We start from the raw sequence: 14,626 nt of genomic DNA, 5'->3' as shown, positions 1-14,626 counted from the left end.
TCAAATCTAATTCTTACAACCAGCAGTCTACAGATACTTCCTGAGTTAGACTGGGGCAATAATAAAACATTTTTAAAGAGCTTATATCTCAAAAAAATTGAAATCTTCATATGAAAAAGGTACTATAGCTAATTAATTATTTACTGAAAAGCTATGAGACATTCCTGTTATCATTCTCCCTAAGCCAAGATAACTGAAAGAGGAAGGAAAACACACCAGTGAGGTATTTCTGTGATGAACAAAATGTCAGTCTTGGGTTTTACCATATACTGAAATCACAGCCAAGATGAGCCACGCAGTCCATTCTGGGAGGTACTTGATAAATACCAGGGCCATGAGGGCACTGATCATAATGAGATAAGCCTGCTGGAGTCGCAGTGGACCTTTCCAGTGAATGGCAATCATTCCCACCACACCAAAATTCCAGATCAGGAGTGCAACCGTAATGTAGTCCATGGCAACGTTATAGGTTTTAAACACTTCCCTGAAAAAAATTAAACAGATACCTAAAATTATGCACAATAATTTCCATCAAAACATTGTCTGTCTAGAACTATGATTCCCAAACATGAGATACTCATATCTCACCTTCATACTTTTACCATATCTTAAATCAACTGTGCTGTTATTTAACAACGTTTCTTTAAATTAATTCACTTTTTTCCCTCAAGTTAAGCTTATTTTAACAGAAAACTCTGTAACATTCATATAAATGGGAAACCATTATCACAGGCCAGAGCTATAAAAATAAGTACAAAAACTTTTAAGAAGGCCATATAACACCTAAAATGCCATTCTGTATTTTGGGAAACCCTTGTTTGAAGTATCTAAAATTGGAAAAAATTAAACATGCACAATAAATTTTAGAATTAGGACATATGTTATTTTCATAAAATTAAACTTAATACAGCTATCAAATATATATATCTTTTTATACACACACAAACATGGAATACGAGCATGAAACACTATTACCTAAAAGAAATGATCTCATTTACATGAAATAGTATATAAGAAGAGAGAACAAGAGATGGATATATTAATTCCAAAAAAGACACAGGACTTATCTCCAAGTGATAGGAATCTGGCCATATTTTACTTTTCTTCTTTATAATCTTAAAAAATGTCTTTTTGTTTTCCTTTTTTCTTTCTTTTCTTTTTTATTTTACTTTCTTTCTTTCTTTCTTTTTTTTTTACAATGAATGTTTAGCATTTTTATAATGAAGAAGAACACTATTTTAATTTGGGGGGAAAAATTTCACCATCTAATAATATAGAATACGCTCTGGGTAACTGAGGAGAAAGACAGCACTCATTCAAGCACGAACTGGGTTCTGGAAACTCTCCAGAAAGATGATTTTTTCATTTTGAAATTTCAAAATAAATGTTGAAATTTCTAAACAATGTAGTTATTTGCATTAAGCATTTCAGACATCCTAGCACTCAAAACAAACAAACCATTTTTAATCTTTGACTAAGTAATACATGCATAAAATACATAACATATACTGTGAAAAGTAAGTACCTCCCCCCCAAACCTTGTCCCAAAGTTCCCTTCTCCAAAGGAAAGTACTATTATTAATTGCAGGTATATTCTTTCAGAGAGTGTCCATATATCTTATACATACTTTTTTATTGGGTACAAATGATAGCATACATACTGTTCTAAACCAGGCTTTTTTCTCCTAATGATATTCATGGAGACCTTTCCACATCACTTTATCAGAACTGTCTTATCGTTTTTAATGGCTTTATTGTATGGATGTACCATAAGTTACTTAACCAGTTTTCTACTGATGGACATTTAGATTGATTCCATTCTTTTGCTGTTAGAAACAATGCTGTAATGATTATCCTTACAAATTACTAGGTTCAGGACATACGCATTTAGAGTTTTAAGCAGTATGTCAAATTGCTCTTAATAAAAGTTATAAACCAATTTGTGCTTATTTCCCTGCAACCTTGCCAAATTAGAATAGTTACCCAATTATTTAATCTTTGTTAATCTAATACACAGCTTTAATTAGCATTCATTTTATAAGGAGTGTGTGCATGTTTTCATATATTTAAAAGTAACTTGTGTTTCTGTTAACTATTTTTGCGAATCCTTTGCCCATTTTTTGTTAGGTTGTTGGTCTTACTGCCATGTACATTTATATATAAACTAAATTAGCCTTTGTCTATAAAATAAGTTGAAAATACACTTAGCAGTTTGTCATTCATCTTCTGAGTTTTTCTCATGGTGTGGTTGGTTGGCTGGTTGGTTATTTTGGGTTTTGTTTAAAAGGTCCTTCCTTAATCCAATGTTTTATATATATAGGTGTGTATATATACTTGTATTTTAAAAATAATACAACTTAAAAAGTCCTTTCTTAATCTAATGTTTTATATATATTTTATATGTGTGTGTGTGTGTGTGTGTGTATAAAATCAAATTCCCCATTTCCCATAGTTTTCTTTAGTCCTTTTATGGTTTCACTTTCATATTTAAAATTTTAATCCATTTGGAATATATCCTGGTATAGATACAAGGAAGAAGTCCAGATTTTTCCCCCAAGATGATTACCCAATTATCCCAACATCAATTACCAAATAATCCACCTATGGCCTACTAATTCTATACTATCTTTACCACAGATTAAATTCCTTTATATATGTTTAAAATTCCTTTATATATTAAATTCCTATATATATTTGAGCTTTTTTAAGTCTTTCTAGTATTTTCTATGGATCATCTATTCATGGTACAGGTGACCCTATTTTAATTATCGTAGTTTTATAATTTCATAACAGGTAGGACTAGTACCTCTTCATTTTTTTCCTTTTTCACAATTCTTTGGGTATCTTCACTTACTTATTTTTCCAAATAAACTTTAAGATCATCTAGTCCAGATTAAAAGTAAATTCTATTCATATCTTTATTGAGTTTATATTAAAATTTAAAATAAACTTAGAACTGATATTTTTGTGACATTCTTTCTATATCACCTGGTATAATTTTCCATTATGTTTAAGTCTTCCAAATTTTAATCCCTTAAGAAGCATTTAAAAATTTCTTAATAATACATCTTGTGCAATTCTTGTTTAATCCTAGATATTTTATCTTTCCTGATGCTACCACAAATGGGATTTTTTCTTTTCATTAAGTTTTCTAATTATTTATGTGATGATTATTGATTTATGTTTATTAATTTTGTATTCAGTCGCCTTACCAAATTTACTTAGTGATTCTAAGTGTTTTTTGGTTAGTCCTGAAACGAAGTAAATAATCATTTTATCTTTGAACATAACTTAACCTTCTTTTCCAAATTGTATAGCTCTTATTTCTTTCCCTCATTTAATCATGTTCACTACTCCCTCTAGACAACAACAGTGATATAGGAAATCTTCATCTTGTCCTGATGTTAACAGGCATGCTTCTAGAGTTTTCCTAAGGGGATGACACCAGCCTTTAGAATGAGAATCACATTTTATCATGTTAAAGAAGTAATCATCTGTTTGTCTTAATACAGAATTTGATCAAGGGCAAGTGTTGAATTTTATCAAATGCCTTTTAGCCTGTACGAGACGATGACCTAGTAATATGGCGACTTATATCGGTATTTCCTAGTAATGAACCAATCTTTCATTCTGCAGACAAACTCCACTTGGCATAATGTATTACTCCCTCAATGTGTTGTTGCTGAATCTTGTTTGTTAATATTTAGTTATTCTTTTGACATCAATAAATAGGATAGGTCTATAGTTTCTTTTTTCTTGATAATTTATAGGTTTTTGGTATCAATGTTATGCTGGCTTCACAAGACAAATCTGGAAGCTTTTCTTCTTTTTATATGTTCTGGAATACTTAGAATAGTATTAGAGTTATCCAATCCTTAAAGGTTTAGCAGAATTTCCCTATGAAACTATGGGCCTGGTATTGTTGTTACTGGTGGAGGTGGGATGAGAACCTCTTCAACAACTTTCTGTATTTTTTCTTTGCTTTACTTAAATTTTCTGTTGCTTCAGTGGTCAGTTGTGGTAATGAATTTTTCTCTAGAAAATCATCCATTTCATAGAGATTCTCACATTTATTTATTTTGTCTATGGTTATTCCCCCTGCTTCTACCAAAAAATTAACTCTTCAATTTATTTTTTAGTTTTACTGCTTTTGTTCCTAATTTAAGAGTTAATGCAATGGTTCATAACAAACTGTATTCTGCCACTGGGGCTGAGAGAAAGGACAGGCTGACAAATCTCTGAGCCTCTCTGTTCTCTTCAACAGAGCAGCTTCACTTTTTCTATTTTATAAATGAAATTTTCATGTAAGATTTCATTTGAAAGAAAAATGATGAAACAACAGAAAAGTTTGAAAACCAATTAATTCATGTTTATATACATGCTTGAGTACTTAAACATTCTGATTCATAGATTTCTACTAGAAGTAAAGAATATAATAATTTTTACTTAAAAGGGCTTAAAATGAACTAGTCTTGAATTCTTTCAGTTCTGCTGATTATACAAGGATCAACAAAAGAATATTCCTATGATAATATCAACTAGTTTTTTTATTGAGGTATAGCTGATTTACAATGTTGTGTTAGTCTCTAACTAGATATATCTATATATCTATATATCTATGTATATATATTTATATACCAAATATGACCTATGTATAAAAACAACTATAATTTAAGAGTAACTCACAACAAAATATACGGTTTTAAATGACAGTTACAGAGCCCAGAGTTCAGTTCTGAAAAATAGACCAAATATTTCACCACTTACCCTAAGTAAATGAATGAGAAAAAGAACAGCAACAATAGGGATGAAATAATAAGCCAGGCATGGATGACCTAAAAAGAAAGTGTTTCAATATAATTAACAGATCCCATAACCCTAAAATAATCCAAATATTTTACTTCAAAAATAGTATATTATTTCTATATATGTTACGATATTCAAATGGCAGGGCAAAAATGGCTTTGGGATCTGTAAATACTTAGAACTCAAGTGCTGAACTACTCACAATAGAAAATAGAAATTTCAGCAAGACATATATAGAGCCTTGTTCCTTTAGAAACGGGTAAAATTTTAAAAAGAAAAAGAATGCATTCTAAAATACCAAATTATCAAAACGGAGCCAACAATTGGCTTTAAAATAGCAATATTTTCAACGGAGGAATTTTGTGTTTCTGAAATAGACAATAAATAAATTGAAAAAATGAATAATAAATAAAATTCAATAAAATTGAAAGCCAGATATGCACTTAAGTAACCTATGTATACATACATTAACGGTACAGAGAAATTATGCCTTCTAAATATAACCATTTGACAAAAGAATATTCAGAATCTGAGGTTTCAGGAAGTATTGCAATGCTATGTTTATTTCACCCGGTTCATTAATAAGTATCAATATTACAAATTCTTTGAAACACTTAAAATCAGTTCATTATCATGCAGAATTCATAAAGGACTATATAATATTAGTCACTAACTCAGGAACAGCTAGCTTATTAATATGAGAGAGAGAATCAGAACTTGATTTTTATAATCTACTATACAAAATAAAAATTTTTAATTATAATTTTATGCAATGAGTCTACTTGGGAAAATGCTACAACCCAAGGAGTCTGGAGCTTTAAAAAAATAGAATGGAGAAGCATAAGTTGTCAAGTAATTTCTAACAAAAAGTAAAGTTATTTTGAAGTGGATATACTCATAATATGCTTTAATCTTTCAATTAAGTAGCTCAAAAGGAGCTACTTAACCAACAACTTAAACTTATCTCTTAACCTGAAAAGATCAAAGCAAACCTTGAAGAAAGGAAGAAAAGAAAAGCTCCAAATCAAGAATATTATTTTGTCCTCTTTTTTTCCCTAAATCTCCCACACCAACCTCCCAGGTCCAGCTGTGTCAATAGTCCTGCTCCAAAGCTATCAAAATCTCATTGCGATTAGAATCCATGTTAATTTTCTCTTGTGGTTCTGTCCTGATCACCCAAGGTGATCTGTGATTGTTAATTCCTTTGAAAGAAAATTTTCTTAAAAGTTCTCGCTGCTTCTCTTTCTTTAAAACAACCTTATGAAACATTAGAATTTGGGAAAAGGTCAAAAGAGTAGCTTTACAAGGAAGTTGTTATTCCTTGGACAACAGAATACTCTAAATTGACCATCCAAACACAACAAATTTAATTTCTGGTGCTTTTTTGCAAAAGCTTCCCTTAACATTTTATTATAAAAATTTTCAAACACATGGTGAACCACTGCCCACATACCACCTAAATTTAACCATTCACACTTCGCTGTACTTGCTGTGTAACATTTCTATCCACCTCTCCATCCATTGGTCCATTTTAATACACATCAAAGTAAACTGAAGACACCTGTAATTTCTAAGTACTTTAAGTTAAGCAAAGAATTCAACCTTAGCAAAATATTCTAAAGGGAGCCCTTGATCTATTTCAGCAAATAAACCAATAAGGCTTAAGCAGAAAGGTCTCTTCCCACTTGCATCCCAGTCCACATGCTCACAAGTCTCAGCTTTAGAAATATTCCAAGTTATAAGACTAAAAAGTATGTAAAATATTACAAAATAGAAAAGCTTTAAAGAGTGGGAGATATACACTGGTATTCCATATCAAGCTCCAGACAAAGGGCTAGAGTAAACATTACATACTAGAAATTCTCAACTGTCTTGAGAAACGCTTTTTCTTTTTTTTTATCTTTTTTGGGGGAGGAGGTAAGGGAACATGGGAATGTTTTTTATTTTAAAAAACCAGCATGCTTCTGAATACAAAAGTAACATATGCTTATAACATTTAGAAAATATAGAAACACTAAAAAAAGAAAACAATTCCCACTGACCGATGAGGACCAAGGTTGATATTAACATTTCCTTTTCAGACATGTTTTCTGTCTGCAAGTACAGAGAACTTTTAAAAAATTAGGATCAAGTAACATAAGATTTTATCTTCTGCTTTTTAAACTTAATATTTTATTACATATTCTCATGCCACCAAATTTTTTTAAATGATTTTTAAATGACTAAATAATAGTCTACTTAAATACATGAACCCACAATTTAACCTAATTTGTGGTATTTTCCTTTTTTTTCCCGATTATATTTTATGCTAGATGAATATCCTAGTATGCAAATTTTCTTCAGCATTTTTCTTTCTTTGGGATAAATCATGAAAGCAAAAATTACAGAATTGAAGTGTATAGATGTCTTCTAATTACTGACTACTGATATATATTAGCTTAGTCACTTCACAAAAAAGGTCTGATAAATCTTTAGTAAGTTAAATGTTAATTTGTTTTTTTAACATATATATATATATATATATATGTATTTTTTTTTTTTTTTTAACTAGTGAGGAAATACACATACACATCTCTCCTTATCTCCCTCCTCCTTCTCTCTCTCCTCTCTCTCCTCCTGGCCATCTATATTTCCCTCATAATTTCTCTGCTTGGGTTTTTTAAATTTCTTATTAGTTTTAATTTCTAATTAGCTTTAATTTCTTAATTGTTAAGTTCTCTTCATATTGTAAAAATATTAGCCCTCTGCCTAAAATAATGGTTGTAAAGGTTTTCTTATTTAGGTTAATCACTGATGTTATAATTGTCTGAATTATTACCTAATTCAAAGCTTCTGATGATAACAAAATAACACCTCCCCTTTTTCTGGAACATCAGGTGGTAAAAAACAGGACTTTCTCATCTTACAAAAATCTCTAGCCCAGCTTTCCTGTACTAAAACTCTGAAAGAAGAGAGCCTCTTCCGTAAAGGACATCAAGAATCTCCTCTAAATCCCAAATTTCCAAGCCAGAAATCATGGGTTTTAGTAAGTTACATAGTTTCATCTATAACAAACGGCAACTAATAACTAACTGCCTTTTTCATTTCTTCCTTTTTAAGGTTTGGTTGGTCTTTTAGCTTCTTGTGCTTCTCACAAATATTGCACAACCAACCAATGACATAACAAATCCTCAGGGCTTATTGCCAAACAGGTCCTGGCAAGTTTCTGAATTTCTGACTCAAAAGCTTCTTTTATTTTTTATACTAGGAGTCAAAGTAAACATGTTTCTATAGAATTGGCTGTGCTTGCTAAGACTTGAACATTACAAAGCAAAACAAAACAACACAAACGAATGGGTGAATTTGGAAATCCAGCTGAATATAAACCTTTTAGACTGATATGAAACCTTTTAAACTAATATGAAGCATTAACTAAAAGATGCAAAAAAGTGACCAAAAATACATCAAGAAAGGTTCCAGGTAACATGGAGTAAAAATATATTCCACCCTGTCTCTCTTACCAAATGCAACTACAAAATCTGGATAGAATGCATACAGCTACTAAAGTCTGGGGAATGAGAAGTACTGGGAAGCCAGCAATGAGTTTACCACTTTTTCCCTCCAGTATTACCCTCCTCTGCCAAACTTAACACAACCCAGGTGGGCATCAGCAAGACAATGAGAGCTCCAGGAGAAACTCTCTAAGTTCTGGCTAGAGAAGCAGAAAAGAGGTCTCCCAACACCAAAAAAGAATGCAAAATCTCAGGTGATTCCCAATAACAGGAGAAGAACAAAAAGTAGCACGTAATCCAGATACAAGTCACAAGAGAGTCCAATAAAGCAGAGAAATGGAACTGGCAAGTAAACGTTTATATGCAGACAAAATACATATGGTGAAAAAAAGATGAAGTAATTAAGACACAAGCATATTTAAACAGGGGAAGGAGAATGTTTCCCAGCAAAGGTTTACATCATTTGTTCTTTGGCTTTCTGAATGTTGATGACTACGTGTCACCATCATATACATCTTTCCTCTTCAGTCTCCATATGCTGAGGTCAAACTGCAGCTGGGCATCACTTAGGTTAATACTTCCACCCACTCAACAAACAAGGTTAAATTCCGTACAATTTCAGAGTTTGTTAACACTGAAAAGGTATCTGATCTTACTAGTAATCAAACACAAATTAAAATTAAGACATTTTGTTTTGCCTATAAAGGTTAGCACAGATTTTTTTTTTTTTTAAACTCAGTGCTCGTGAAGACGGGGTAAGACAGCCTCATTCACTACTAGTGTTAAGTACAAACTGATACTATCATTTTGAAAAGGAAATTTTGCATACCAAGACCGTCAAAAATACGTAGAAAATTTGCTCCAGAAATTGTGTGCCTAGGATTTTACCCTAAGGAAATAATCTGAAAAACAAAAAGCTCTATGCTTAAAGACATTCATTGTTTTTTAGAATAGTGAGAAACTGGAAACAACTTAAATGTCCAACATCGGGGAAGTTAGGCGAAGTAAATTACAATAGACTCATTGAGTCAAATATTATGTAGCCATTAGATATTTTCTAAGAATTTATAATATGGAAAAATGCTTACATCAAAGTAAAAGTTAAAAGAAGGACACATACTGACTACACATTTTATTTTAACCCTGCTAAAGAATATACAGAAATCAATAAAAGAGAAGAGAACTTAAGTGTTTGAAAGGTTAATATTTACTTCTTTTATTTGAGAATGAGCCTAAAGGTTTATGACTTGTAACAATTTATCATTTTTTCTGTCATAAATCTGAAACATGTGCCAGATGGCCGAAATCCCGAAGTGAGTCATTCAGCTAGAGAGTGAGCTAAGGGCGCAGGGGCTGGGAGGGCAGGGCCTGTGACTTTCTTGCATAACCTCCTCTGCTTTTATTCCTCAAGCAAAGAATTAGTTCTCCTGCAGGAGAGATGGTGAGGGAATGGCTGGCTACCAATTCAGAAGCAGCAATACAGCCAGTTGCTAATGAGTTTAACCACAGCGTCTGAAGGTGGCTTTACTGCTCTATACTTAAGTTGAAAATCTGAATTTTTTTTAAATTATGCATTTTATGGGGACATTTATATCCAATAGTGCTATCTGTCAATGAGGGAATTCACAAAGGTCTTAGGATATATCCTGGAATGTCCTAAGTATACTGCAAGTCAAAACATTATAAACACTTAGATTGTGGTATTATATGAAAACATTTGTCTTCCATTTATGCCTTTTTGTATTTTTTAAATGTTCCACAAATAAGGGGGAAAAACTAAAAATTAACTTAGTTCTAGACTATAAGATCTTTTTCTTTATTAGACCAAGTAAGGTGATAGGAAAACCCGACCATAAAAAGAACATGGTGGGAAGCAAAGCTGTGTCTCTTGCTCACCTTATAGCACCTGTATTTATACAGAACCACCAGGAGAATAGTCATGACGACGATGACGCTGATCATGATGGCAGCATTCAGGATCGAGTGCAGGGCTCTCTGCCCCACAGTCTCGGTGTCTTCTGTGAATGGAGTATAGATTCTATAATAAAACAACACAAAAGCCCCAGGTAAGTGTTAATGGAGATCACAAACCACACCCTCCTCCAACACCAGTTTTGTTTCCCTGATTCAACTCATATAAGTCACTTTTTTCATCTCATCAATCTAGCCAAGAATTTTTAACCTAAGAAAAATAGCTATACGCTAAAATAAAAGGAGATATCCAAAGTATGGAGACCTATGTGAGCCAGACACTGGCTCCATCTAGTGGATACTTTATATTGAGATAATTACTCCATCAAATGTTCTTTCTCCACAGCTTATTAGATTTGTTAAAGAGCTGGATTCTGCCACATAAACTACGTAGGTGACAAGGGGTTGTCAGAAGGTAAAATGGCTTATCATTATCTTTCATCTGTAGGGTGATTGCAACTGGAGTTGCCTTGAGAAAATGTCACATGTCCATCTTCCCCTCACTGCTCATTCACATAAAAGCTTTAATTCCATGTGCCAATGTTCCCAGTTAAAGACTTTATTTCTGCCTTCACTAAGGTTACGTGTGGTCATGAGACTAACTGATGGCCAATGAATTATAAGCAGATGTGTTGTATGGAACTTCCAAGAAAGGAGTAGTTCTGCTGAGAGAAACGTCTTATGTCCTCTTCTCCCCTACTCTTCCCTGCTGTCTGAATGAAGGCTGGGCCTCTGGTGTCAACAATGGACCCCAAAATAACCAAGAGGAAAGAAGATTAAAAAAAAAAAAAACCAAAGGAGCTTGAGTCCTTGATGAATGAGAAACCACTACGCCAGCCTGAACTACTACTACCTCTGCACTACTCTGTGGAAGAGAGAAAATCCGTGCATCATTTAAACCACTTGTTTTGATTTTCTGTGATGGGCTCAGCAAACGTTCTGTAAAGGACTAGAGAGTAAATATTTTAAGCTTTGTATGTCATATATAATCTCTGTTGCAACCACTCGACTCGCCATCGTAGTATGAGAGCAGCTGTAGACAATATATAAAAGAATGGACATGGCAGTGCTCCAATAAAACATTCTTTACAAAAAGAGATGGCAGGCAGATTTGGCCTGTGGGCTACAGCCTGCTAACCCTGTTCTATAATCTGCAGCCAAACACAAATAACGCTTCCCAATCTCTTTTCCTTATTGTCTCCAACCCCTGCCCTTCACTCAAGCCTTAGACTTTCTCTCAAAAGCTTAAAGCTTGGCTTTCAGAACCCACAGTTTTTCAGACACCTGCCAATTTTAAATTACAAAATTCATTAAAAATTTTGAGCCCCACAAGAGTCCTAGAAACACAACTAGGTGACACCTGAATCAAAGCATTTTTCTTAGAGATAAGAAGCATCAGACAATCCACCAGACACCAGAAGCATCAGAGAATCCACACAACTTTGTGAGCACTTTGTGCCAGTTTGCATTACTTCTTCATCCTTTCATTTAACAACTTTTTTTTTCTGACCATTTATTATATACCTTACCCTGGAAACACCCTCATAGGCCTTATGGCATAGAAGGAAACCAAGCATTAAATAATGAAAATAAATATATACTTGCATATTGTGACAAGTCAAAAAAGAATAGGTTGCTATGAGAAAGAATACTAGGAAGGACCTAATGCTGTTAGGAGGATCAGGGAAGTTATCTTTCAGGACTTAACATGACTAACATTTAAGCCAAGATAAGAAGGATGATAGGAATGAATCCACCAATGTTAGAAACAGAAAAGAACATTCCAGAGAGAAGAACAATGGGCCCATGGGCCTGAGGTGGTAAAGATCACTACTCAACTCCTTACCTGCTCAATTCCACATAAATGCAGCTCTATTTAGGGACACCATATAGGAATATAATTCTGCAGCTTTCATTCTCTACTTAAAGTATCAACTGCTTCTGGCCATCAGAGAGAATGGACTCTCTAGTGTTCATGTCCCTTCAGTGCAGAGGCCTGACATGCTATGAAGGACTTCTACACTGGCCTTGAGAATAATAAAGTAAAATACTCATACATACATACATACATAACACACACATACACACAAAATAATAAAGTAAAACACTCATACATACAGCTGCCCGTCCTTCCGGGTATAAAAGCTGACTGATTTGATAGTAGCCACAACCACCACCATACAGAGAGTCACAGGGACAAACAGCATGATCACGTGTTTGGCGCCATATTTCAGGGTCAGCTCCTCATCTTCCTCTTCGTCTTGTTCCACCACCTGCTGGGAGTTCCCCTGGGCTCGGCCATTGGATAACGACTCGGAGTTGCCGCGCCTCCGCCTCTCGCTGCCATGCTCGTGCCGCTCTCTACTGTCACTCTGAAAGCACAGGAGAAACTTTTCCAGTAAGTTAGACTCTCAGCAGAATCAAGGTATTCTCTATCAAAGACAGAAAATGTAATGATTAGACTTGAGATTAACAACAGGCACGTCATCACGTGAGTTCTAGAAACTTGGCAAGAAGGAATCCGTTTACGAGAAGTGTTTAGTTTCTTCAGTTTAAAAGTTTAGATTATTTACCACTGTCCACTGAAGGAGCCCTTTCACTTGGCTCTTGGCTCACCTCATTCTCTCCTTCCATTCTCAACCCAATACAGTTGTACTCATTCTCTGAGGTGTGACTTAAAAACGACACCTGCAATGAAGCCTTCGTTACTGGCTGCAGCTGCAAGCAGAGTACTCTCGCCTTTTTCAAAATCATCAGGTGCTTTCTACCTGCGGTTTCGTATCACCTTTACAAGGAACTATCTCACCTTCATTATTAGTAAAACTTAAAAATCCTTGTAGTGATGTGCAAGGGATCTCTCTGTATTATTTCTTACTATTGCATGTAAATCTACAATTATCCCCAAAAATATTCAACTAAAAAAATCTTATGAGAGAGAAACTAGGCCTTAACAATTCTGATGCCCTCCCACCCTCACCCCTCTCCATTCTCACCTCGCCCTGTATAGAGGAAGGGAACAATAAACACATGATGAATGATGGAATGAAATTAGAAACACGTTTAGGTTCTACTTTTCTCTTACTCCAAACACCACTTTGTTACCTTCATCCTTATCCTGGGTTTATCCTTTCATATTCTTCAGGTTCAACCTCCTTTTTGGTATTACTGTTCGTATCTAAAATTCCAAATTTTCGAAAAGGGTAGAATGAAACCCAAGAGCACTAACAACAATAATAAAAATAATAGATAACAGGAGAAAAATAACAAGCACTAGGTCTCCTCACAGAGATGTAAATAAAACAGGAGGTGAAGACGGACAGTCACTGCTGCTGCTAAGATGTAATCAGCTTGGTTAAGAAACGGTTCTTTCAGGAAGATCACGTGAAAACACGCCACTCTTGTACCTCACTGTGACTACAGAGTTCAAGCCTAACTAATAGTAATAAGTTACTATTATTCATTAAAAATACACTACACACTTAATAACAGCTTAAAATTATTACAAGATACCAGGGATTATTGTATGTGCTTTACCTTCAATGCTCACAGCCACCCCATCACCACAACTGGACAGGCAAGGAAACAGCCAGAGCTGGTAAGTAATACAGAGAGGGTGTGAACCCAGGTGTGTGTGACTGCATAAATTGAGTTTTTAACCACCTCTCAATGTGTCATTCACCAGCCAACATGGGAGCCCTGCAGACTCAGTGTGGGCTTTCTCATTCACTTTACTTTCAATATATTCATTCCTCAAATAGTTATCAGAATTCTATGTTCCAGGTACTCTGCTGTGGCAATACTAAAATCAGTAAGATCTAGATGCCGTCCTCAAGGAGCTTACAAGATAGTTTTAAGGACTATTCTATTAGAGGTATGAATAAAGTGCTACAGGACTGATTGATTAATTTCATGTGGCCAAGAAAGGCAACATAAGAGATACGATTCTTGAGCAGAACTTTCAGGGGTGGAGGCGAATGAGCTCCAGACAGAGACAACAAGAACAGCAGCATCGAGGTGTGAAAGTGAAGAGCCAGGCTGATGCAGAAAACCAATGGGTACTCCTGAGCTGGCTGGAGAACTGGGTATTCAGGGCTGGTGGCAGTAAAAAAGGTTAGGAACAGGTTGTGAAGAACCTTGTTTGCCATGTCAGGGACTTCAGACTTTGTCCTGAAGGCAACAGAAAGTCATAAAAATTGTTAAGGTTGAGGAAGTGACACATCAGGTTATGTTTCATTTTTAAGAAACTTGACTGATGGCAGATGGAAAATAGGAGACATGAGAAAAATATTTCAAAAGCGGAATTATAGGGCTTTGTGGCAAATTACATGTGAATGGTCAGGAAGGAGTCATGGGTGATC

The 14,626-nt window shown here is 34.4% G+C and overlaps 1 protein-coding gene across 3 annotated transcripts in view; it reads right to left on the bottom strand.

The window, feature by feature from the left end:
- Positions 1-14,626, bottom strand: part of PSEN1 (presenilin 1) — a 59,952-nt gene that overhangs the window by 22,772 nt on the left and 22,554 nt on the right. For all 3 annotated transcript variants that reach the window (XM_010976545.3, XM_010976547.3, XM_010976546.3), the window contains exons 4-7: positions 12,387-12,640; positions 10,194-10,335; positions 4,768-4,835; positions 264-484 (exon numbers count right to left, since the gene is read on the bottom strand). In XM_010976545.3, the coding sequence (XP_010974847.1) occupies positions 264-484; positions 4,768-4,835; positions 10,194-10,335; positions 12,387-12,640 (685 nt within the window). The remainder of the gene's footprint in view (positions 1-263; positions 485-4,767; positions 4,836-10,193; positions 10,336-12,386; positions 12,641-14,626) is intronic.

This window comes from Camelus dromedarius, chromosome 5, assembly GCF_036321535.1.
Source record: "Camelus dromedarius isolate mCamDro1 chromosome 5, mCamDro1.pat, whole genome shotgun sequence".
Classification (NCBI taxonomy): Eukaryota; Metazoa; Chordata; class Mammalia; order Artiodactyla; family Camelidae; genus Camelus; species Camelus dromedarius.
The sequence above is the reverse complement of the archived record's forward strand: the minus strand, read 5'-3'. Positions and strand labels throughout refer to the sequence as shown.